This window comes from Alosa sapidissima, chromosome 12 (assembly GCF_018492685.1).
Source record: "Alosa sapidissima isolate fAloSap1 chromosome 12, fAloSap1.pri, whole genome shotgun sequence".
NCBI classification, from domain to species: Eukaryota; Metazoa; Chordata; class Actinopteri; order Clupeiformes; family Clupeidae; genus Alosa; species Alosa sapidissima.
In genome coordinates this window covers 1,206,148-1,232,125 of record NC_055968.1, presented here as the reverse complement: position 1 = coordinate 1,232,125, position 25,978 = coordinate 1,206,148, and the positions used below count along the sequence as shown (strand labels likewise).

The following is a 25,978-nucleotide window of genomic DNA, read 5'->3' as shown; positions in this document are numbered from 1 at the left end:
CATTGGACCCTTAATCTCAAACAAACAGCCAAACAAAGCAAGAAATGGTTAACAGAGAACAATATCAACATTTTAAAGTGTCCCAGCCAGAGTCCAGTCCTGAATCCCATCAAAAATGTATAGAGGGAGCCAGTGTATTACACATTACTCTCCACTGTAAAAAATGTAATCCGTTACATTTCTTCTTTACTCTCTATGGAAAGTAACGTGTTACATAACTTTTACGTTACTGCGTTGAAATGTTTCTATGGACGCTGTTATTGATATCATCCCCTTTTATTTATTACTTAATTAATGACGTTATATGAAACATTAGGTAGCATAATCTAGTCTATTACACTACTCCAACCCAGGTTGCGCTGTAGGCCTACCAGGCATTTTTTTACAGATAGCTGATCATTGCTATGTCTTACTGAATGTTGCCTTCAAGTTCACAAACACGGCACCTCAGTGTGCACTCAATTGTGCATATCTGAATTGTTTTATGGAAGCGCTGCTGCCCTGCACCCTCCCTTGTTGAATGGTGACACTCATACAACTTCCAAAAAACTGAACTGCTTTGAGTGAAGTGCGCTCGCGAGTTGCGCACCTTCTGTCATTAATACTAAATGCTCTTGTTTACATTGAAAATAGTGGCAATACTAGTTTGTATAACACCCTGAAATCCTTTTGGAGACAATTTGTGGTGTGAATGACTTTAGACTAGTCATTAGTTAGTTGTGCACTGTTTCTCACTCTCCCACTCAGTAGGCCTATTAAGCTAACAAATACTCCGATGAGTTGTTTTTTTGCTAATGTTCTTGTCGCCTTCCCAGAAGAAGGTGACACACACACACTAATACCAGCAACGCAGTTAAACTTCCACATGCTACCGTGACATTTTGAGCAGATTTTTTTTATACAGGTCTTTTATTTTTAGCTCTTATAAACGGCCTGATTGTAAATATGAAAGCAAAGAAGTATCATCTTAAGCAGGGGTCTTCAACCTTTTTCAGAGAAACACTGAGCACAGACCCCCCCCCCCCCCCCCCCCCCAAAAAAAAAGACATTAGGCCTGATATTTGGAACTAATTGTCAGACACACACACACATAAACACACCCCTCTCATGTTAATGTGTACATTATCTATAACATGGGTAATTTATAGAATTTTTTTTCTACCTTAAGGTGATTAATCATGGGACAACAATATGGGCTGTTGCTGAGTGACACTCCCATTGAGATTGGGCAACATAACTTCTATCTGAACGATTTGGATACTTATGGGCAACGAGACCATCCAATCAGAGTGCTAGCAATGAATCACATGACCAATCATCTGTGAGCTTCTGAAATGTTCAATAAAGATACCAGGGTCACGATAGTGAAGCGAGGGGAAAAGAGAAGCTTCGTATACCTTTATACTCCGCTAAGTGTTTATGTTGAAACCCAAAATAGACATTTTACTTCATCAAATGCTTAAAAAACCAACTAGCACCTATTTTTACTTGCTAAAGCTGTTAAGAAGACATTGTTTTTTCCAGTAAACTGTTATGTTAGCTGCCATTACTCCATTGAGATTGAATGGGATTTAATTAAATAGCTGTGGTTTTGCTAACAAAGTTGCTAGTTGTCTGCTGCCCTCATTAGTTGCACTGTGTTGCCCAAAAATTGCCCGGTCTGTCATCAGCTATACAGTTAACCAGAGGTGGGACCAAGTCACTGTTTGGCAAGTCACAAGTAAGTCCCAAGTCTTAGCAGTCAAGTCCAAGTCAAGTCCCAAGTAAATACAGAGAAGGGCAAGTCGAGTCCAAGTCCAAGTCACATCAAAGCCAAGTCGAGTCCAAGTCCAAGTCCCAATCTTTTTCAAGTCCTGAACAAGTCATCGGGTACTCTTCACTTAATAATACCATTATTAGACTATCGATCATAATTTTAGCACTTCCATCTAATCCACAGTATTTTTTTTATAAATACAGATTAAAATATGTTCAATGTTTCTGTCTTGTAATCTTTTACGACATATGCATGTGCATACCTGTGTAATATACACATGTGCATACCTGAGTAATCTGTACAAAACGGATAGCTACATGACACTCAGCACAGCTGCAAATATATATAATGTTTTTCCAAATTGCGGAGCCCACTGTAAGGATGAGTAATAATTTGACTGATGGTATTTCACTGCGCTAGGCCACAGATTTGCCTGCAAACAATTTATTAGGCTGTCTGCCAGTGGTGACTCATAAGGGAAGCCAAGGTCAACACTTTTATATTATTTAAAAGATAATAATGACAGTAATTGTGTTTTAAAGTATTAATTTCTTAAGGAATACTACACATTTGATGCTGTTTATCTAATTTGTAAATGGTGCACTGTCACTTTAAGCCCATTGTGCACTGTCCACACGTTCTCATAATGATCTTTTTTTACCAGCTCCGTTCAAATATAGCCTATGGCTAGTCCACAAACTCAAACATTGTTTGTGCCACATGTATAGCACAATATTAACAATGATGAGCATGATATTAAGTTGGCACAAACAGCTTTCATTCCTTTGGAAAGAGAAACATGTATGACATGATGCTTGCTTGACATTTTCTGTTTGCAATTAAAAGTGAATTATGAGCCTGGTAGCCAGTAGCCACCTAGCTACAGTAGCTGAGTGGAATGCGTTTCAATCGGCATATCATGTGCTTCATGTAAATACATTATTGAATACTTCAAGACTCACCAGTTCCATTACACAAGGCAAAGACAACTCTTCATAATATTCTTGTCCACTTTCCAAATCACAGTGAGTGCAGCTATGTCATAGTGACCTGGATCTCATAGTTTATAACAGTATAGTAGACTAGTGAGAACCGGATTCACAATCTCCTCTAATCTCGTACTTGTTGCCTCCACGATTTCTTTTTATATGTTTCTTATATTTAAAAGAAGATATCAATCATCATCAACAATGACAAGCCAGCTGGAACCTACTCGTTTTCTCTCCCTCTCGTGCGTGCTTAGATGTGTTCTCAATTAAATGCAGTAGCCTAGCATAAGTTTAAGTTGGATCTTAATGGAGAGGACTCGAAAAGTATCATCTTTATGTAACATGCTGTTGGTGCTTTTTGACAAACGTTCTCTAACAAGAATGCAAATCAATTTGCAGTAAAGCTACTAGTGATTGGCTAAATGTTGGTCCTTCCTCTGTCTCTTGGTGCCCTACACACAGTGCGTAACGCGTGTGAGGGTAGTGGCAGTAGGCTACTGAACTGTGCTCTGTCCGCTTGTCTCCGCTATTTATTTATTTTTTAGTCGCAGGAAAGCGTCTCTGGGTTGACTGGTACACGATCAGGAAATTTAGTTTTTGATTCGAGACATGTCAAGTCATCACAAGTCAAAGAGGCAAAGTCCGAGTCAAGTCTTGAGTGAATAGTATTCAAGTCCAAGTCGAGTCGCAAGTCATGCCGAATTTTATCAAGTCAAGTCTGAAGTCATTAAAATCATGACTCGAGTCTGACTCGAGTCCAAGTCATGTGACTCGAGTCCACATGTCTGCAGTTAACAATCACAGCTTGAGTATGGATGCAATATCTCATAGCCTACCTAGTGAGTGGTCGTCTGACCCTGGTGAGTGGCATACATACAGTCGGCTACTAGTCATAATCGTGGTTACCACCCCCAGTTGCCGTGGTTACCGTGGCTGAAAAGCCACCGAGGGGGAAAACATTAGTTTCGATTGCATGTAATCTAATGGAGATGCACCGGCTTGAGTACAGAAAGCACCTATAAAAATATTAAATCTTTTAGCAAACATCACTAAACGGCACAAACACGTTTCAACTGAGAGTTATCTGTGTGTCAAGGAGGTTAAGGGTAACATTAAGTTCCCTCATTTTGCTAATTCCAGTTAAACGGCCAGAACTGTCTCGAGTGTACTCATTGTAGAACTGGTTTCAATGGCCGGACTGTGTAGCTCGGTTTAGCAAGCTAACCCTTTTGCCTTAACATCACATACTCGTAAGTTGCATCTGAATTTATTCTCACATGAATGCACATTTCCTACAATGGCCGTGGGAATAGTTTTAACAAGTAATGTGTACCAGTTGGTTATGTTACACTGACAATATAAAGTTAACCAGTTAGCAACCTAATGATGCTACCATTGAATATAGCTTCCAGAGAAATTGTCAACATTGGGCAATCGAGGGTGAATTAAGTTGTTAGCATACACTGGGCAGTTAAGTAAACACAATTCCTTCAAATTATTGTGTTCAGAAACAAGCAGAACTCCACCTGAATGTAAAACGAATGTATAAAGTCTAACTGTTAGCTAGTTCGCCCATTGACTTCCATTGTTTGAGGTTAGCATGCTTTCCCCCTCGTGGGGGGCGGTAACCTTTCCGAACGTCTTAACCGACTGTATCTATAGCAGAGATGGTTGATAAAGTTAACTATAGAATCTTTGTCTATAGATTCTAGGGCAGATGGACGTCAGTTGTTTTGGTTTTGACGCAAGATAACTAAATGGTGCATGTTCCCACGGTGATCACATGATTGCATTAAGACTCATATGTAGCCCATATGATATTTTATAAACGAATACAAATCATCTTTTCTACGTTCTTTTTATGTTTATGTAGCCTATAGGACGTTTTTAATTTTTCTGAAGAGGAAAAAAAATGCTTCAGATGAAATAATTTGGCGGACCCCCTTCAGTACCTCTGCGGACCTCCTCGCGGACCACCGGTTGAATATCACTGATCTAAAGCCAAGAAGACCGTCTCAAAGGCAGTGCTGATTCCATGCACCCTGCTCATGACACCACGGCAACATGCGTCTCCACTGCTTGAGGAGGAGGATTCTATTTCTTAGTAGGAGAATCTCAAATAGGAGAATAAAGTAATCTTTGCACACTGTTAGTAACTGTAGTGTGATTACTGAATTTAGAACAGTAATGCGTTACACTACTCATTAATGACAAATGTAATGTGATTACAGTAAGGCGTTACTTTGTAACACGTTACACCCAACTCTGGAGGGAGCACAAGGCCAGAGTGATGGCAACCATTCCAAACTCAGACCTGGTAACTGTTGCAAGAAAGTTAAAAAATCACTGTGGAAACATGCAAAATGGTAATGTTGGTTATTACAAAAACCAAAAGCATACCTTCTTCATGTAAAACAGGCAGATAAGTTTTATAATTTGTACTGCCGGCAACAATGGCGTAAACAGCAAACCCATCCTGCCAAAAAAAGTATAAAATAGATAAACATACAAAGTATATAAATACGTACAAAAACACTTTAGCTAAGCTAAACTATTCTCATTCCAGTGAGTGACAGTGGTGTTAAGAAGTAGGTTACCAAGCAAGTGTTTGTCCATATATCATCTCCAGAACATTCCGTGCAATGTCAAACACAGGTTTCCTCCTCCTCTTTAGCAGTTTCTGTGAAAACAACCTATGCAGTACAAACATGTTTCAATCAAAACATGTTTCAATCCAACCACCAAAACAAAAAACACATGACTCATGTTACCAACTACTGTTCTCGCCAGGTAATTTTAAATACTAACTAAAATAATACAAACATGTGAACAATGCCTTTGCCATCCTCTACAAATAATTGAATGGATTTTCAGTCAAAGAATACAAAAGCGAGACAGGTTAGATTCAATATACAAAAGAGATCTCTCTTCAGGTAACATGATGTTGGTGCATTTAGACATTGTAAACATTTTCAAGGTAGAGTGAAAAGCAGTTTGCCGTAAAGCTACTCCTATTTACTGGCTACATTTTGTTGCCCCCTCTGTCCCTTGGTGCCCTACGCAGAAGCGGCCTGGCCATCTGGCATACCGGGCCTTTTGGGCCGATAGAATGTATAGCCTAATTACAGTGCATGAAAATGCACTGTACTGTTCTTCCTAGGCAACTTCAACAACTTCTTATTATTATTCCGCTTACCACTTTTTCCGTACGCTATTTCTCTTGAACAGTTTAACTTAGAAACTTCATTCAAACTTTGTAACGTAGGTATTCAAACGGACCAAGCTGCTATGTCTTTTCAACTTTGAAACTTTTATACTTTTTAAACTATTAAAGAAAAACTTTTTAAAAATCCCCATAGACTTAACATTGCCGATTGTGACATCATAATACGGCCGTTAAGCAATTAGAATCCTATGGCAGGTGTTCAGGCCACCTGCAGCCTCAGGCTTTAAGCATACAATCTGGGTCAATTAAGACTACACATCCTATTCAACTGTTTCCTCTGCCCAAAACTGTTTCAAAATAAAAGTCCTCACTACAATAAGCCACTGTTAAACAATGTAACCCATTAAACTACTGAACTTTTTACATGCAACTTTTAAACAGTCTACTTTTAAACCATCATTATACTATCTATCTATTAAACTAGCTGTCTATCAACAACTTTTAAACTATCTACATTCAACTTTTAAACTTTTAAACTATATACATTCAACTTTTAAACAGTCTACTTTTAAACTATGATTAAACTATCTATTAAACTAGCTGTCTATCAACAACTTTTAACTTGTCATCAACTATGTCAACACTTGTCATCAACTATGAATCCTAACCACTGTAGCTAGTTAGCATGTTAGCATTTTTAACAAAACTGCTAAAAATGATTAGCTAGGTTAGCTAAGTCACATGGTTAGCATAGTTAGCATGCTAGTTAGCATAACTACTAAAAATGATTAGCTAGGTTAGCTAAGTCACATTGTTAGCATGCTAATTAGCATAGTTAGCATAACTATTAGCATGCTAATTAGCATAGTTAGCATAACTACTAAAAATGATTAGCTAGGTTAGCTAAATCACATGGTTAACATAGTTAGCATTGTTAGCATGCTAGTTAGCATAACTACTAAAAATGATTAACTAGGTTAGCTGTCACATGGCTAGCATTGTTAGCATGCTAGTTAACATAGTTAGCATAACTGCTAAAAATGATTAGCTAGGTTAGCTAAGTCACATGGTTAGCATAGTTAGCATGCTAGTTAGCATAACTATTAAAAATGATAAGCTAGGTTAGCTAAGTCACATGGTTAACATAGTTAGCATGTTAGTATTGCTAGCATAGTTAGCATGTTTAGCAAAACTGCTAGAAAACGTTAGTTAAGTTAGCTAAGTAGCATGGTTAACATAGTTAGCATTGCTAGCATAGTTAGCATGTTTATCAAAACTACTAGAAAACGTTAGCTAAGTTAACTAAGTAGCATGGTTAGCATGTTAGCATTCTAGCACTGCTATAAAACATTAGCTAAGTAGCATGTTTAGCATGCTAGCAAACATCAGAGCCATTCCAACTTTCAGTTATTGTCAAATATCTACCTATACACAGCCATTAAACTATTTGAATATCAACATTCATTAAATTTCCAGTCTGTCAACAACTTTTAAACTATTTACCTTTAACTTTTAAACGGTCTACTTTTAAACTATCATTAAACTATCTATTAAACTAGCTGTCTATCAACAACTTTTAAACTATCTACTGTCTATCAACAACTTGTAAACTATCTACGTTCAGCTTTTAAACAGTCTACTTTTAAACTATCAACTTTTATTAAGCTATGCAACCACCATGTCTATCCTAGCATCACCGTAGTAACCATCTCTGTATTATCTGTTTTAACTATACATGATATTTTACATCACAACTTAAGCATTTTCATGCACTGGTAATTCCTTGGAATTGCATTTCTAGTTTAATTTGCTTGGCCAACAACGGGCCCAAAGCAAGGACAGTCAGCGGCCCATTAGTTAATTTCCCTTATTACACGGCTCTTCAGAGTGCTGCAGAAAGTTCCATTCACATGGATGGGCCTTCCCAACGTTCGGGCCTATGTTAAGTAAGGGATAATGTATAGAACGCCGGTCATTACTGGGAAAATAAGTCCCGACAGGGCGAACCGGCCCCCGACGCGCAGCGGAGGGGTCTTGTTCCGCCCTGAAGGGACTTATTTTCACAGTAATGACCGGCGTTCTATACATTATCCCGCTTATTATACGGCTACTTGCCAAAACGAAATAATAAACTCCCCACCATATGACTTTAGCCTACATAACCTAGCCTATTTGTTACCGTTCATCGTGGCATTTGCTGAGAAACAAATAGTTCGCAACACACGCTGCTGAACTTGAATCAAACATTCTTTAGAACACAGCTGATCAACCGTCTGCTTTCACGTTTGAATGAAGTTCCAGTCCTTGCATAGTGATATGAAAGACATTAATCAGAAGCACAAAACCCGTTGCCATTGACAGCGGTGATTAAATGCTTTGCCGGTGATTTATGTAGATTTAACATTGGGCCTTCCCAACGTTCGGGCCTTTCATGTGAATGGAACGTTCTGCAGCACTCTGAAGAGCCGTGTAATAAATTTATATAAATCACCGGCAAAGTATATAATCACCGCTGTCAATGGCAACGGGTTTATTAACGTCTTTCATATCCCTCCGCAAGAATTCCGTTCGCTTATTGCAATGGAATTTCATTGAAAGGGAAAGTAAGCTAGTAAGACGTTGCCACGCAACACCTGAAACTGTCAAGTTCTATCTGGCAAACTATTTATTTTGTCAGCGGAAGACACGAAACGGTAGCAAAATCAATTTTAAAGATTCATTGTGTTAGGTTTCTTTTCTCGTTTTGGCAAGTAGCCGTGTAATAAGCGGGATAATGTATTGTCCGCCGGTAATTATCAGAAAATAAGTCCCTTCAGGTCGAAGCAAAACTGTTCTGTTCTCCCTGTCGGGACTTATTTTCTGATAATTACCGGCGGACAATACATTATCTCTTACATATTGGACTGATCCAATCACAGCTCGTCAGACCCCAATCCGCCAATTGGCTCAGAGCCAAGATTCTGTGAGTGCATCAAAATTAATCGAAGTAGCCTGCACGTTGAAATTAAGGCGGGTGGATGCCGGTAGGCTAGTGCCAATTGTGCAAAAATAACACCAATGTAGAAGCTTCAACAGTAGCCTATACAATATTGCAAGTAGCCTAGCCTATGTCAGGTTGAAGTTTGTTGAATTTGAACGAGGAGATGTAAGCTACAGTATAGCCTACAGAGCAGAGGGACGGTGAGCAGCTGGTGGAGAGTGTAGTCGAGGCTACCTGTACATGATAACAAGAACTCAGGGATGGAGCAGGTATGTGTTAAATGCCATGCTGGCGATGATGATCATGATGACAAATGAATTATGATAAGATAATATAGGCCTAATGGTATGGTGATGATAACATAAAGTAAGACCGTCTTCCACAGCTGTGATCACACTAACAAATAGCGCAACATAAGTTTGCAACTATATTGAATGATTTGCAAAGACAAACAAAGGAGTGTCAAATCGATGTTAATTGTTGGTCAGATTGATCAGTTTCCGTCAGATGTCAAAATTCAACAGTGAATCGATGGCATGAGTAGTAGTAGAGCGTCGAAAGGGTCATATCTCGGAAGGGTTCCTTTCATAAAGATGGGCTAAAAGACTGCAGACTGACGGAATTGTAGATTAGGCTACACAATCTCAAGTCATATTCATCATGCACAAGGCAACTAAGCTACTGAAGACATCAAAGCAAATGAGTTCATGTACTCTAGCTATACTGTTCCACAATGTACCAGCAATGTAGGTAGTACAGCCTACACGGATATCAGAATCCTCCAACAGTCCAAATGTTTATTTTGTGTTGTATCAGCTGTCCTATAGTGGCAACTTGATATGGTATAAATTACAGTAAGGCCTACCACAACCTGTGGGAAATTTTGCTCTTTAAAATTCAGTAATTGTTTGGTGCTGCTATCAATTGAGCATTGTACCTAGTTTAAATGTATTGAATAATTTGAAATGATACTTTGAATTCAAGCAGAGACTCTTTCAGAATTGCTTGTAGGCCTATTCTTGAACATGGAGATCATGTGCTTCATGGCTACCTCTGATCACCAGTGAGTCAGAGAGATAACAAGTCAGGCCTAACATTTGTCCACTTTCAGTGCTCCACGACACCTAGTGCAGATAGTGTGTAATGCGCATGATGAGAGTGGCGGTATGGTTTTAAAAAAGTAATGTAGACTCTATTTCTCGCCGCCCACCTGCAATGCCTTGGCGGCCCACCAGTGCCCATACTTTCGAACGAAAACAATCGGTTCTACCTAGCTCGAGTTGCTGCAGCTCGAACAGCTTGAGCTGCCAGGCAGCTACAGTACTACACTCTAAGGGCATGTTCATGAGCCCCCATGTTCAAAAAATCGGAAATGTGCTGTTGTAAGACATTGTTACTTGAATATGTGGGGGCTCTGTTTTAACTACAGCAAATAGTGTTACATATTTAATTTTCAGCACATCCCACAAAAAAAAAAAAATAAAATAACTTCTTCCCATGCTAATACATGCATTACTACTTCAAATGTTCATAGACACTGATAAATTTAGTTAAATATAAATGGAAAATATGCTTTAGTTAACATAATGATTATAATATTTAGGGGTGCCAATAATTGTGGCATACAGTATGTGACTTTGTTAAAATAAATGTATATATTAGGGCTGTCAAAATTACATGTTAATTTCAATTAATTAATTACTTTTAATATTTTATTTTATTATTTTAGGGGATTTCTTTTAGTAATTAATGAACTACTGATAACGCATAAAACAATTACCGCTGATTAATCACATTTTGTAGTGACATTTGACCCAGTGCAGTCTGGCTATGGTGACTGATAAAACCAGACGAGAAAGCACTGCTTGGTCCTGTGAATGAAACATTTAGCCTACGTTTAAAAAAAATGCCCAGACCACTCCTGTTCACAGGAACATCATTCTCTATTTCTGCAGTAAGGAATTACCGTTTGTCAAGTTTGTCAAGTTTGAAGTATTACCTCAATGCAAAGCAATCCAGAGGTAAGAGTTAGCCAACCTTTTTGAGCCAAAGATCCCTGAACTCAGACCTGAACAAAGGCAAGATCTACCTTGAAGTGTCAAAAGAGAATCAAAGCCAAAATGCTTCCAATTTAAGGCATTTTCATTAGGCAAATGTATCAGGTCAAAAATATCACATCCTCCACCCCCTTATACAGGCGTCAATGAGATAACAACACTTAACATAGTCTTTACTTACATGATTTGATAATTTGATAATGTTTGATCACTGTTTTGGTATGAAGCATCCTTCACGTCATGAATGCACACTCTAGAAAGTGAAATTAACCAGGCCTACAATGTGCTCCGTGTCTGTAGCTGTCTGTGCACGTCCGCAATCAATTATGTTCTTCAAATGGAGAACAAATTCCTGACAGTTCCTGATCGCTAAACTTTTGTTTTAATTTCCTGTCAGGTAGCAGTTGATGTAGAAGCACCTAGCATACTTTGACTTCAGCGGTGACTGTTGCGAGAGAGAGAGAGCGCACCTGCAAAGTGCTGTGATGCGCGTTTCTGCATGGGGTTACAAGTCAGAAGTTGGTCCGTCCGGTCCCGCATTCACGCCGCTCCATTTTTAGATTAACATTATCAGACAGCGATGTTAAATGTGTGCGATAATTTCTCTCATTATGATGGCTAGAGTTGTGGGTCTTGAATAAACCATGCGCTATACCCGCAATCCCGCGCTGAAATTTAGGCCCTGTAAACGTTGGCGAACATGCGAGAATTTGGTGACTGTGCTTTTATTTTTCCTGTTATTCTCGGGATCTACTGGGTAGGCTACGTCCTAAAGATCTACAGGTCGATCGCTATCAACGGGTTGGCGACCACTGCTTTAAATGATAATAATTCTAGCCGCCAGCCTTGTCAAAGTTAACTTTACAAACGTATTGTTTACTTAACCTACCCTAAGACCTACTAACTAACTAACCGACGAACTCCCTTACTAAATCGACTACATTTGTTGCACACTCGAAACAAAATGTCTTCACAAGTATGTTGAAGGAGTTACATTTATTTTCATTCCAATAACACATTACAATTCCGTTCTCACTTGTACACTGCTTTTCTTTGTCTTGTTTTTCCTACTGTTTAGGGCCGGTCCCAATACCGTGACGTAGGTGAGCACGTTCGCTACACTAATTTATATAGTGGTGTCCCATTTCATAGGGAAAGATCTTCACCTCCACTTCCCTTGTCGAGGGGGCTTTAATGTTGAGGGCAATCAAAACCAAGAGGAAGTTTTAAGGGGATAGAAATGGGACGGGCCCTTAGTCTCATCTTTTTCTACTCAACTACTTGAACTGCTCTACAGTATTTCTTATCCTGGACTGCCAAAAAAAAGGACAAATCATGGGGGGTATACTACACCAGAGGCGATTGCTCTAAGACTACAGGGGAAGCTCAGCCTCCTCTAAAATACCACGGAAAATTGTATCAAATAATACTGTATTACATTAGCCTACTATTGGCTAATTAAAGTGAAAAGTGATTTGGGGAAAGCATTTAATAAGCATAATTTTATTGCAGTAATTTTACCTACCACCAAATGATGGACAGAACTCATAATAGTCCTCAATAGTATGGCAGTCAACAACATAACAGTAGCCTAGCCCTACGGTATTGTGTGGCTCCTTTAAGTGAACCTGACGTCAGTGAATTGCGAGTGAGTGGCTAGAGAGTTTGAATCGTTTTCATTTAGGACTAAACGCTCATAAACGTCTCAGCTTGGAATAAGCTACAGTATAGCGACCAAATCAGAGTTTGTGAGGGAAACTTAGGTTTAGTTTCAACTGCGGGTAACTGAATAAAGCTGCAACTCCTCAGACTGTATCTTATGTCCATCCACTCTGTTGCGCACAACCTGCTGCAGCAGAAATGAAAGGCGTTAGCCCCGAAGGTTTTAATAACTTATTATGATGACTTGTCTGGAACTGAAGCACGAATAATTAGCATATTTCGAGGTAATAATACAAAACCCAAGCTAAAGTAATGCAAATATAATACTAAAACACAACTTATAACTAGGCCTACTTATGTACTCGTCCCACTAACGAGTTTGTTTATTTGTTTCCCCGACCAGTGCAGTAAAGTGCAAACACACCAGCACAAGACGGCTCTAGATAGGGCTGAGCTCCGCTCTGTTAAGGTTAAATGGCGGATCATTCACGAGAGGATTTTGAGAATCCCAAATGAACGCATATCCACAGATTTTGTTAGAGTGGTGAAATACATTCACACCGCTGACATTATATTGAAGAAAAAGTATAGCCAACCAAGCTCAAGTAGGCTAGCTCAGTGTAGCCAGACCTTACGTAGGCCTATATTAGGACTTTAAAAAATATCGGCGCAAATTATCGGCCAGAATTCTGTTATCGGACCGATAATATTATTTTCATTTTTTCACTTATCGGCTAATAATATATCGGCCGCCGATATATCGTGCATCCCTAAAGACAATGTGGTAGAAACATGGAATAATGGCAAATAATCGTTCCTGACTGAAAACCCACCGATTGCTGTTAAAAAGGTGTGGTCTAGAATCATTGTGGAGACATGGAGAGGCTTGGTAGATATTATAAGAACCATTTTGAGAGTTGTGAATGCAAATAAAGATGTTTCCATTGATTTTTAAAAAAGGGTATGAATAATTTTGGACATGCCATTTTTCATGAAAATGTTAAAAAAGATGAAAACGTTTCTTTTTTTTAATTCCATGTTTCTCCCACATTGTGGCATGTGACAGTCATTTTCAGTCAGAACAAACATATTGATAAAGAGAAAATCAGCATTAAATCAATATTTGCCAGGGGTATGAATAATTTTGTTCTTAACTGTATGTATGTATATATATATATATATATATATTTCTTGCTTAGTATTTTTTTCAGAATAAAAGTACTTCAACTGGATGTCTCTGATTTTCAGTGTGAGATTAAGCTAATTCACCATAAGGTGAATTTCTTATATCACTCTTTACTAGGAGTGCTAATAACTGTGAAGGGCACTGTATATAACCAGACAGAGAAGGTTGTAGAATACTTTGCAGAGAAATTCATCTTTTGAACATTTCAAGTAAGCAGAGGGCCCCACCTCCACAAAAATTCCCCAAAGAATGTATCCAGTACAGTAAAGATGAAATCCATCACAAGGAATCTGTATAGCTCCTGGCCAACAAATGTCTCCCAACACTGTCAACAAAACACAGCAAAGACTTTAACTCAGATACATAATTTATACATTTTACAACTTTCTGGTCCCTGAACAGGGAAGATGTTCTACTCAGTCAAATTCCTATTTCTAAAAAAAAATATGTGTCAGAAGAATTATGAAGTTTCACTAACAGTGTTTCCCACACATACATTTTACTTGGGTGGACCAGCCAGGTATATAATCAGCAGCCAGTATATTTGGCGACCCATTTCAGCATTTTTTTCTGTTATATCCACCTGAGAGATTATACAATTCACAATCAATTAACTAGTCGACAGTGTTGCTTCACTTAACCCCTCCCTTTCCTATCATTCTGTTATTGCAAGAGGGGCAACAAAGAGAAATGTGTTTGTTGTTCACCACATGTAGACCATGTCTTTTCTGATATGTGCTGACCCTTACGGTTGGCTTCCACCGCAAATATATTTTAGACCTGTGGGAAACACTGATTACCATTAGTAGGCTAGCTTGCTATGAATATTACCTAAAGTCAAGAAGGGTGATAACTTTACAGCCAGGATAAGCCCAAAAAATAAAAGTCTGAATCCCATGGCATAGCTGCCAACTTTCACGCATTCGATTAGTGTGAGAGAGCGCGTGGAGCCAATCAAATGAATGAATGTCACAGTCAATGCGTGAGAGTTGCGAGCTATGCTATGACAGCATTTATGATAACATTCGCATTAATATAGATTTTCGAGATGATTTGACAGGTAATCTCACCACAAGACTCTGCGGGTTAGCTGCAATGCGACCCAGCCAATGATAGCACAAAATGCCAAGGACACTCACTTTCAACATAAGGTTCCTATTGAAAAAAAAAAAACAGGACAACACATGTATTAGTTAGAGACCATCCTGGATTTGAAATGGGGCTTCTAAAGTCTGAGAAGGTTACCTGCTAATAGAAACATAGGTGTGCACACTGGGTGAGTCATACTTCTCCATTGAGGCCACTATATTAAAGAAACCTGGCAGCAGGAGATTAATGCTTGACACTACCACAGGCAGAGCAAGCAGGCTAGGGCTGTCAGATGATTTGCTGTATTTTGCTCGGAACTCCTATAGAAAAGGATACAAATATTATTGGTAGGTTATGTGCATATCATGAGATGAGACATAATTCAGTTCCTGATTAGTCCTCTTTTTTTCACAAGAAATCAAAGTACCAACTATTTGGCCTTTCTTGAATACATGAGGTTTTACTTGAAGTACACAGCATTCATTACCACATGAAGCAGCAGTAAAGGGTTTTGCTCTCTAATTACCTAGCCATGCAAGAACCATCAATAACACAGGTGGCACTGATAAAAAGCTTCCTGACAGGCCAACTCATGTTCTCTGTTGACATAGTTGGCTATCTTGTCCTGTGAAAGCTTGGGGCACCAATGCACATAGTGCATAACCTGGGTGGTGAATAGAAATGTAGGTTCTGTACTTCACAGGACCACGCACCATCAAAATGAATTGCCTAGCAGCTTAGTTTGCAGGTGTCCTTTGTTTGCTTGCTAGCAGTGGCAAGCCTCCAGAAATAACCTATGTAGCTTAAAGGAAGGCTACATTTTGCTAGCTAATCACATTAGCTATCGCCAGCTTGCGCTAGCAATGCAATTTTAGATAGATAGATAGATACTTTATTGATCCCTAAGGGGAAATTCAAAGGTCTCAGTAGCATACAGACATCACACACAACATGCACTTACAGCAGAATTGTTTCAGCAGAAAGATTTTGCTAGGTGCATCCAACATTTGTTGTGGTGTTGGCATGATCAACACTGCTTACGGTATTATTTACAATCTTTTCCATATGAGGAGAAATTAAGGGTAAGAGCAGAAGGGAGACAGACAGACTAGATCAGAAAATCCTTCTCAGTGGCTACAATGGTAAGGAGAGACATTTCAATTCACTAGTTGTAATCGTATTGTTTATGCTGCTGGAGTGATTCAAGGATGTTTTGTCAGATCCTATGAGGCAGGGATGCAGCTACTCATGTTTAATGTTGTAGAGGGCAGAGGGTGACTCGGTATGTGTCTTTCTCTTAAACTATTAAAGGAGAAACCCGGCGATTTTTCACATGGATCTCCGTTTCTCAAGGTCACAATAACAATAATCGGTTTTACCTAGCTCGAGTTGCTGCAGCCAGCAGCTACACACTGCAAAAACTGATTATCTAGTAAAATCTAACCAAGTGTTAGATTTCTGAAACTTGATTTTTCACATATTAGATTATTTGATTTTTTTTTTTTTTTGTAGGGTTCACAAACTTTCTTGAATCATTGCAAATGATGGTTGAAAATAACAAATGTCCTCTTATGTCTATCTTTGCATGAAAATGAAAAAGACAATGTACTTCATCATGCTGAAATACAACGCAGTGTAGTTTATTCATAGTTTACCTCATACATATATTCAGAGAAGTAGTAGACAGCAAAGACGCAAGCCAAGATGCTTCCCACACACATGGACCAGGCTAGCAAATGCATTGAGATCCGACCTAGCCTTTGACGGATGGGTGCTTCCCCTTTTTTATGACTGATCTCTGCTAAAAGCTCCTGCACACAAGAAAGGAAGTGAGTAAAAAGACATAATACATTTGTACGTAAAGGACACTGGAATCCATAAAAATGGTTAGAAAAGAGTTGCAAATATAATAATGTGTGTGTGAAAAAAAAAAATGTTTATTTGAGCAAATTATTGTTAAGCCTGCTCCTTGTAATGCTTACTTTAAGCAATGTGGAGATATTTTCTGATTGCAGTTTGACAGACGTTTTCTTGATGACTTTAAAATCCCAGGAGCAGAAAACTTTCATGGCCAAGATACTCTGAGACTTATCAATCCTGAAACTTTGCCCAAATAACTTTGACATACTGACAAAGAGGAAATACAGAGGAAATAAATTATTCATATATCATGCAATACTTTGACAACAAAAGTGGTGCTTACACATCAAAGCCGATTCAAATGGCCTATATTCTCTAGGTTACTATAAGTGAAACTGATGCAACCTGGACTGGGGCAGTACACTGCAAAAAATGTGTGTATTAATCTTTGTGACAGAGTGCAGCGCATCTGTCACGGACAAAGACAGTTTTCCAGCTGCAGCACGGACAATGACTCTTACAAACAAATATGGGAAGCCAAGAATTAGCGCTACGTGGGATTGTTGTACAGAAATGTTGACTGGGGACATGTGAATGTGTATGGCCTTTGTGTTGTGTTATCGAAATAATGTGCATGTGCATTAAAGGTGCCATGTGTAATGTCCGCCAAAAAATCAATTCATACTCCACATTCCATAAAAGATGGGGGCAGTATACCTCCAGAAAGTGAATTGGTCTACCCTAAAGTAACAACCGACAAACGTGTATTGCAGTTTGGCTGGCGGTTATGTTGCCCGCATACCGCCTCCCATGGCCGAAACTGGTATTATGATACCTGTCGGGCTGTGGCTAGTAATTTAGCATGCTAATTCAGGTTGATATCTCTGCAGCACTATAGCTTGTCATTTTTTTAATGACATCATCGCCCTTATTTCTTCTCATTCTTTTGATGTGTGTAGCTAATTTTTTGGATATTTTTACCTCAATTCTTACACATGGCACCTTTAATTGATTTCTACCGATTCATGGTTGAGACCTGTGCTTTAAATGGGGGCTGTTTAGCTCAAACGGGAGATTTTCCTCTGAAGCGAAAGGTCATGCCAAAAGACCTCAGAGGTAGGCCTAGAGATGCGTGGGCATCGACCCTGTATTTCTTAGGTTTGTCTCAGTGTTTTGTTTGTTTGTCATCATTGTTTGTTTGTGAACACCTGCCGGCAGCTTAAGAAAATTAATAAAACGAAAAGCCTTTTTGACAACACCGCCTCCGTTGCATCCTTCACTCTGACCAACCATCTGCACGGGCACACTCCTTTACAATCTTATATTAAGTTTAATTATTATTTTTTTGATACATTTTCTTATTAATTAACAAATTTGTTCAATGTAGCGGCAGCCAAATTTGCTTGTTTTCAGGCCAAATTTGCTTAAAGCAACACCAAAGTATTTTTCCTCTGTCACACGCATGCTATTTGTTTATCCAGCACCGCCTTTGGAAATAATGATGTCCACAGACAAGGTAGAGTATGTTGCATGATTTTATAAAAGTATGATGTATTGCGACTTCAGAAGCAAGTCAAATTTGTAGTGTCTTATGTCTCATTCCATTGAACTACAGATCCGCTACCCGATCTGGCAAACTTGCATAGTGCAGTTATAGCCGATAGAGGGTTGTGAAGCGAATGCAGAAGTGCCGTTCACCCTGTTACGAGTTGATAAACCACTGAAACGATTTTGGAAACGAAGTTTCAGTGTAATATTGACCTAAAGTGTGTTGAAACATGATACCGAGTGTGAACTTCTGTCTCATAGCTCATCTCGGCTTGTGCCCTGCACTCCGAAATCTGGCGCTAGTTAGCCGATGCTACTAACAGGTTTTCAATGGGAGTGCCTTGGGTTAGCCATGCAAATAAATCACTGTTTTACACCCATTTACGAGGCTCAAAGTAGCTCCACACTTCATTGGTAGACTTCCGAGGGCCCTGACATTTAAAACGAGACATTGAGAACTTTGAAAAAGCACTGGTAGTTTATTTACAAGACAATTTATACAGACAGTACCTTTAGGAAGTTTATCGTTCGCCGCTTATCGTGAATTTAGTCGAGCGACGAGTATGAATGAACAGGTATGATAAGGGATCAGATTCCAAAAATAATTCCATGGAAATGTATGGATTCCAGTTGCTTCCAGTAGCAGCAACTGGAATCCATGCATTTCCACTGAATTATTTTTGGAATCTGCCCGTCAAGTAAAGTGTTACCAAATTTGTCACATTCTAATACAATTCGCTGTACAATCGTACAGTGAAATGTCCTAAAGTAGACTGATTCAATGTCAACTAATATCCCGGAGTTGCTCCCTTGACCCCGCATCTATCCCTAATCATGGAATGGAATAGTATGGAATCATACTTCTTAGTTGAGAAAAAGACAAGGAATAAATACTTACGTGTAAACAAGAATGATGCAGGTGACAAAGAAGGTACCTCCAATGGTAAAGAAGTAGGCAAGGGGCATGTTGTAGGAAAGACCTCCATGACACCCTACTTCACTTAGAGTTGATGAAATGGACTCTTTTGAAACACAGTCTTTCTTCAGCGTGACATTTGTGTAGTATCCATAGAACATGACTGACTCTGTGAAATAACCCTGAAATAAAGGAAGTGTGAAAAAGAAAAAATGAATTGATGACTGTACCATACTGTGTATGGTACACAGAATAATAAATAAAACAAGAAACAAATGTATATGTATACAAAGCCATAGAAAAGACATAGATATTGTAGAATTGACAAATATTACAAAAATCTCCCTCACTCTTGCTCAGGTTATAAGATAATACAAATATGTCCTGTGCCGACATGGCAGGTGACCATTTTATTAAGGTCTTTAAAGTTTGAGGAACTTGGTGTTAATGATGTTGGTCGTTCTCCCAGTTTGGCTGTTGACTTCTGTATTCTGCTATTAAGTAATTTTCTGGATGTGGATTCAGAAGACGTACAGTAGAAGCTAATGTTGAGTCTTTATTGATCCATGGACTTGGCTTAGTCAGACATGCTCAATTGTGAAATTGGACAATGAAGGGTTAACCTGTTGGGCAGTCTTGCTTCCCAATAAGAGTGAAAGAAGGGTCTAGAAGTACATTGCCGGCAAGCTAACTAGTTACTTAACTAGTTTAAAAGAATGAAGATCTACAGGGGGTCTACATGACTAGACTTAATTCCCTAACAAACCTGTGGTCGACTTGCGGCAAACCTGTGGTTGATTTGTAGCAATCAAATGAGTTTGCTACAAAATGTTGCCACAAGTTTGCCAATGTCAGACACTTGTGGGGGGGGGGGGTATGTGTGTCTTTGTGTGTGTGTGTGTGTGTGTGTGTGTGTGTGTGTGTGTGTGTGTGTGTGTGTGTGTGTGTGTGTGAGTGAGTGAGTCAGAGTTGTGCAAAATTCCATAATGTTATTGAAACTTGCTCTTAAATTCCAATTCAATTCTTGAATTTCACCTGCATTTCAATTGAGTTAGCAAACAGAAAGCAGAATTGCCATTCGAATTTTGCACAACTGTGGGGTGTGTGGGTGTGTTTCTGTGTGGGTGTATTTGTGTGTGTGTGTGTGTGTGTGTGTGTGTGTGTGTGTGTGTGTGTGCGCGTGTGTGTGTGCACGTGTGTGTGTGACAGAGAGTGTTTGACAGTTGTGCTTTTTATGTCAGTAGACAGTACATTTCAACATCATCATCCTCTACCAACAACCACTTCGCTCAACACCACCATCTACAGGCTGATGGGTGTACAGTGACTAAATGTACACATAAATTAATTTATTGTATGGACCTCCATGGACGGAATCCCACGAAACTTTTTTTTTTTACAAAACAAGGAACAAAAAAACGTATCTGTAACATGACCCAGTTTGAACTCAGAACTCAGATTTGGCAGTGATGCTACCACGGAAGATGCATCTTAGTTAGCAACTATGCTTTTGGGAAACGCACCCCAGGACGGCAGTGATGGATCTCACAGAATTATGCAGTCCAGTCAGGACTCCTCAGCCAGCCCAATGGACGTTAAGTCAACATCAAGGTAGCCCAATGCAGATCGAAAAACTATTGATGCCTTAATTATACTATCAACACCAGGGCAGAATGCACTGCAATGCATCCTGTGCTGTCTTTTCACTCTTTCAATATTTTGTTATGTTGGTATATTGCATGTAGCACTCTACGTGGTAGCCAACATGAGCTGGAACATCTGGAATCTGGGACTTTTTAAAGTCGTCACTGACAAGCGCCTAGGCTACTTGTTGCACCGTTTATTAGAGCACATTGCAGGAAAATAGACCTATGATAATATTTTTTGTTTGTGTAGAATTTATCCGTAAAGAAGATGAGAGCACCTTTGTTACACCATTCGTTGTAGCCAGATCTGAACTAGCTACCAGTAAAGTTAACCAACAATCTGATAAGTCAACAGTCAGTGAATTTGCGCTTGTTTTTGTACGTTTATTAGCATACCTGTTTTAACTGATGATGTACAGACACTAGTCTTTTTCAATAATGAATTGATAAGTATTTCTCTGCCTCTCCTTTGGCAAACACTCTGATCTGACGCCAGCTGGACTGAATGAGTGACAACATGCTGTGAGGTAAAAGTGTTCTAATAACTTGCAACTACGATTTGACATGACAAATCCAAAGAGGATTGATTAACGATCTTTCACAAATCTTTGGAAATGGCGTGTATTGGCAACGACCTGCAATGTTTCATTCACACAGCTGCAACAGTGACACAGTCCCAATAACAAGTCATGTTATCCCGTCTGAAGTCCTTGAGTTTGTTCAGTATACTTTGCAAGCATCCGCTCCCTCCTCTTCACCTGGGAGAGGGGAGTTGCCCTGGCTAGCGATGTGTTGTAACATTTCTTCAGTATCTTCATTCGTAGATTGTGGTTTCTTGCCCTTTGAGTTAACCCTGTTTTTTGCTCATGTTCGCTAATTCTCGCTTTATTCTTATCAAAAGTGTTTTCAGGGTTTTTAGATCAAAACCGTCGGGGAGCACAAGTTTCAAGCAGCCATCTGTAGTGTGACCCGGAAGTTCCTCCCCATCAATATATTATTCCATGTATTTCTAATACATAAAATAATATATTACAATATATTTCAATATATTGGTAAATATATTTTACTTTCATAAGGGACAACCATCATCAAACACGTCAAACAGCATCTCTGTTTGACGTGTTTGATGATTTTGGTCACGTTTGGACATTACTGCAGTACATTCCCATATTTCAGCGTTAATATTTTCGGGTCCTGCCAGCCGGGGAAGACTGATGATTAAAATGTAAATTTGTGAAAATATTTGTTTAAAACAATTCTGAGTGCATTTTAAATATGGTACGAAAAATGTGTGTTGGGTGTATAAGCTGCTAAAGTCCAACTAAGACACTGAGAATGTTTTTTCAAGTCCTGGAGTATACATATTGAACACTTTTTGCTCATTCATTTGAGAAGTAGGGCTGTAGCGATAAGTATAAGTAAGTATAAGTATATATACTCTTTTGATCCTGTGAGGGAAATTTGGTCTCTGCATTTATCCCAATCCGTGAATTAGTGAGAAACACTCAGCACACAGTGAACATACAGTGAGGTGAAGCACACACTAATCCAGGCGCAGTGAGCTGCCTGCAATAACAGCGGCACTCGGGGAGCAGTGAGGGGTTAGGTGCCTTGCTCAAGGGCATTTCAGCCGTGCCTACTAGTCGGGATTCGAACCGGCAAGTCTAAAGCGCTAACCAGTAGGCCACGGCTGCCCCGATATGCATATCGAAGCATTCTACATTTGACCATGTTCTATCTTACTACTTTATTTAAAGGCCGTCTATTCCGATTGGTTGCTGGTCGTTGGTCGCTGAACCACGTCATAGCTCATTACCATAAAGTTGACTTACTTTCAACTTTCTGCTTGACACTCAAGTCACCCAAGACGCCCAAAATGCAATGCTGACGGATTTGCCGCTTCTTGCAGCTGAGAGAATCCGGCTTCCATTAACTCATTGAGTGCCAAAAACGTAAAAACTCTCAAAAAAGGTAAAACTCTTTTACCTTCCAATGTGTAGAGTGCCAAAAACGTAATATTACGTTTTTAGCTTCTTTTTTTTTAAATTACACAACTTATATGTGATTTTGGGAACTCTGTGATGAATGGAAATGAAATATATGACGATCGAAAACTCATGAAAACGCACAATCTGGACATTTTATCTGGACATTTTATCATAACTCGGTTGCCGCTTTGGGTCGAATCAGTGACGCATGCACGTCAGGTCAAAACCAGGCCATTTTCGTGGGTCTATCACTAGGTGGCAGTCTCGCCAGGTCTCGCTGATCACTTCCCGGAAAGTTTACATAAGTAAGTAACAGGCAACACTTCATATTTCATGAAAGACGTTATATCTCCATTTCTAGAAAAAAAACAGCGATTTTGATGGAAACTAGCCACTGCATTCAACTGCAATGCAACTAGCATTCAAGTTGACTGATCATCTCAATACCAATGTTTTCAAAAACTCAATAGGGCCTGTCCCAAGGAGAAAAAGCTGGTATGATAAGCTAGCCAACTATGCACCAACAATATTTCCAGGCTTAACCAGACAGCTGAATTAAAGAGGTAGAATTGTAATAGAAATAGTAGGCTATAATCTGCATAAAGTGTGCTGTCATGAATATCAGAAATTCAGTACCGTATTTTCCGGACTATAAGTCACACTTTTTTTTCATAGTTTGCCTGGTCCTGTGACTTATAGTCAGGTGCGACTTATATTTATGAAAATATATATAATTGAACATGTTTTTAAATGTTAATTCATATTAACCGACAAAAGTCAGACATTTTTTCGGTGGGTTTGGGGGTGTTACCCCCGGGAAAATGTATTAAATATTGTTATGTAAATGCACTAGTTGTGCACACTTTCAGTCAGAGATTAGTGCTTGCACTATGCCTGAAACACGCGTGCATACCTAAATCCTCAAATTATGGCCAGGATTCTATTTATAGCCGGGATTCGGACAAATAAAGGCCGGTAATAATTGCCTACATTGTTTCGATTTAACTCATAAAAGAGCTCTTCTTAATATTTTATTTTGTTGGTTAGTTTAATACTGTTGGCAATGAAAAGTCGAGTACAAATCGTGAGTTTGGTGTACCGTTACAGCCCTATTAAGAAGCATTCTGGATGACGATCACATGAAGCTGTTTATGATGATGCTAATAATGTGCAAAGCAGTCATGGAGGTAAATGCAACATTTACTTTTTTGATTTACTTTTTCTTCTGTTAAAAAGAAAACAAATTATACTTCATGTATCACATTTTTTTTAAATAGCCTCGATAGCTTATTACTGAACTGATTTGTTTTTGTCCCTAATAAAACTACCTAAGACATTTAACGACAGGGTTGAGAGATTGAAAAAGCCAGAATTATCCCTTAATGTGTACAGGTATGTTACAAAACAATTACATTTGAAGATCACTTACCCCTCCAGTGAGAAGTTCCAGACCAGACAGTCCTGTGGTGTTGGAGAGCACTGGGGGGAACACAGCCTGTGGGAGTACTAAAAAGAGCCCAGTAACAGAGAAAAGGAAGATGTTGAAGAAAAGAAGCGTTCTAAGGAAAACAAAATACGAGAGGACGCCTGTGCCAAAACGTCCGCTCACTGTCTTCAGTGCGGTTTGCCAAAGCTGCAGGGATGACAGTAGTGACAGCCAACTATACCAAGTTTGTCTTGCAGCCTAGAAAGAGATTACAAATGATTAACACACACACACACATACATATATATATATATATACATTAAAGTTTGGGGAGATTTGAAGACTGCATAAAAGGCAGGTGGGATACTTACAGTGATCAGATAATATTTAAATTGACTGCAGCAAGGGATGTTGCTTCTAGAAAATGAACGCTCTTTATGCCAAAGTGCCAGATGCCTGGAAGGATTAATAGAAAAATGCTTTTCAGTACCCGGAGAACACACATCTTTAGGACAGGAAGAGAAAAGCCCAATCAAATTTGACTGCTTATAAGAGGCAGGCTGATAACAGCTGTAAATCACAGTACTGTATAGCAGAGGCATTGAGATTTGCATTCCTATTCTCCTTTTGCTGTTAATCCATTAGACTGCAATTATAGTAACAAGTCTGCACAAGCTATAATTATATCAACCTCTCTCTGTTTCATGAATTTTAGATGGTGTTATTTATCATTGTGTGTTTTATTTATTAGGCCATCCTTAAAAATATGCTTGGTTGCTGTAACCCGCTGTTATCGCCAATTTTAGCATGACAGCTCACATTCACATCACCTTACTTCACATCTCTGCCTTGCAACCCTATTGCAGTAGTTCATGATAACAGATGTAGGCCTGTCTGCATGGCGTTGTAGGCTAGACATAATCAATCTTTACTCAGAAACGGTTGATGAGGAAGAATCTTTGCGGTCTTGAAAGAGAGAGCCTTTACATGGGTCTGAATAGGAGCACGCAGCAGGCCGTCACAATTTCCAAAATGATCTTTCTTTGACTGCCAGTAAAAAATGATTTTGAACGGTAAGGCAAACAAATACATTTGGCCTTACTTTTTTTTTATTTGTTGTGATTTCAAGCACTTTGAGTTGCATTCATTGTATGAAAAGTGTTATATAACTAAATGTGCTACTATTATTATTATTATTATTATTATTAAATATTTATTTTTGGGCTTTTAATGCCTTCATTGACAGGACAGTGGAGAGTAGACAGGAAATGAGTGGAAGAAAGATGGGGAGTTGGTTTGAGCAATGACCTCAGACCGGAATCGAGCCTGGCTCCCTGTAGGCACTAGGTCAGTATGGTTTGGGATACCGACACTACCGCTGCTCTATGGCTTCCCCCTTATCATTATTATCATCATTATTATTCCCAATATTATTAGAGTGGCGTGTGTCTCCACCTAGGGACCACAACAGAGGAGCTAGACTACGAGGAAGCATAGCGAGATAGAATAAGATAACACATTATATTACCATTAGATAAATAAGTCAGTGGCACACCAGGAAAGATCTGTAGATGTACCTGAGTTCAGTCTTCTCTGAAACACTTAGGGGCATAGCCCTAAGCATTCGCACACGATCACTAACACTCAGGTTTTGCAGGTTATTCACAAGGCGCTCTCTCTTAGTTTCTGCACACATGGCAAAGACACAC

The 25,978-nt window shown here is 39.1% G+C and overlaps 1 protein-coding gene across 1 annotated transcript in view; it reads right to left on the bottom strand.

Annotated features, from left to right (window-relative positions):
* Window positions 1-25,978, bottom strand: part of tmc6b (transmembrane channel-like 6b) — a 68,824-nt gene that overhangs the window by 16,935 nt on the left and 25,911 nt on the right. Inside the window, exons 6-16 of the mRNA XM_042056161.1 lie at window positions 25,847-25,955; window positions 24,641-24,725; window positions 24,273-24,527; window positions 19,192-19,391; window positions 16,868-17,012; window positions 16,541-16,696; window positions 15,042-15,205; window positions 14,867-14,951; window positions 14,024-14,121; window positions 5,343-5,438; window positions 5,146-5,221 (exon numbers count right to left, since the gene is read on the bottom strand). Of these exons, the coding sequence (XP_041912095.1) occupies window positions 5,146-5,221; window positions 5,343-5,438; window positions 14,024-14,121; window positions 14,867-14,951; window positions 15,042-15,205; window positions 16,541-16,696; window positions 16,868-17,012; window positions 19,192-19,391; window positions 24,273-24,527; window positions 24,641-24,725; window positions 25,847-25,955 (1,469 nt within the window). The remainder of the gene's footprint in view (window positions 1-5,145; window positions 5,222-5,342; window positions 5,439-14,023; window positions 14,122-14,866; window positions 14,952-15,041; window positions 15,206-16,540; window positions 16,697-16,867; window positions 17,013-19,191; window positions 19,392-24,272; window positions 24,528-24,640; window positions 24,726-25,846; window positions 25,956-25,978) is intronic.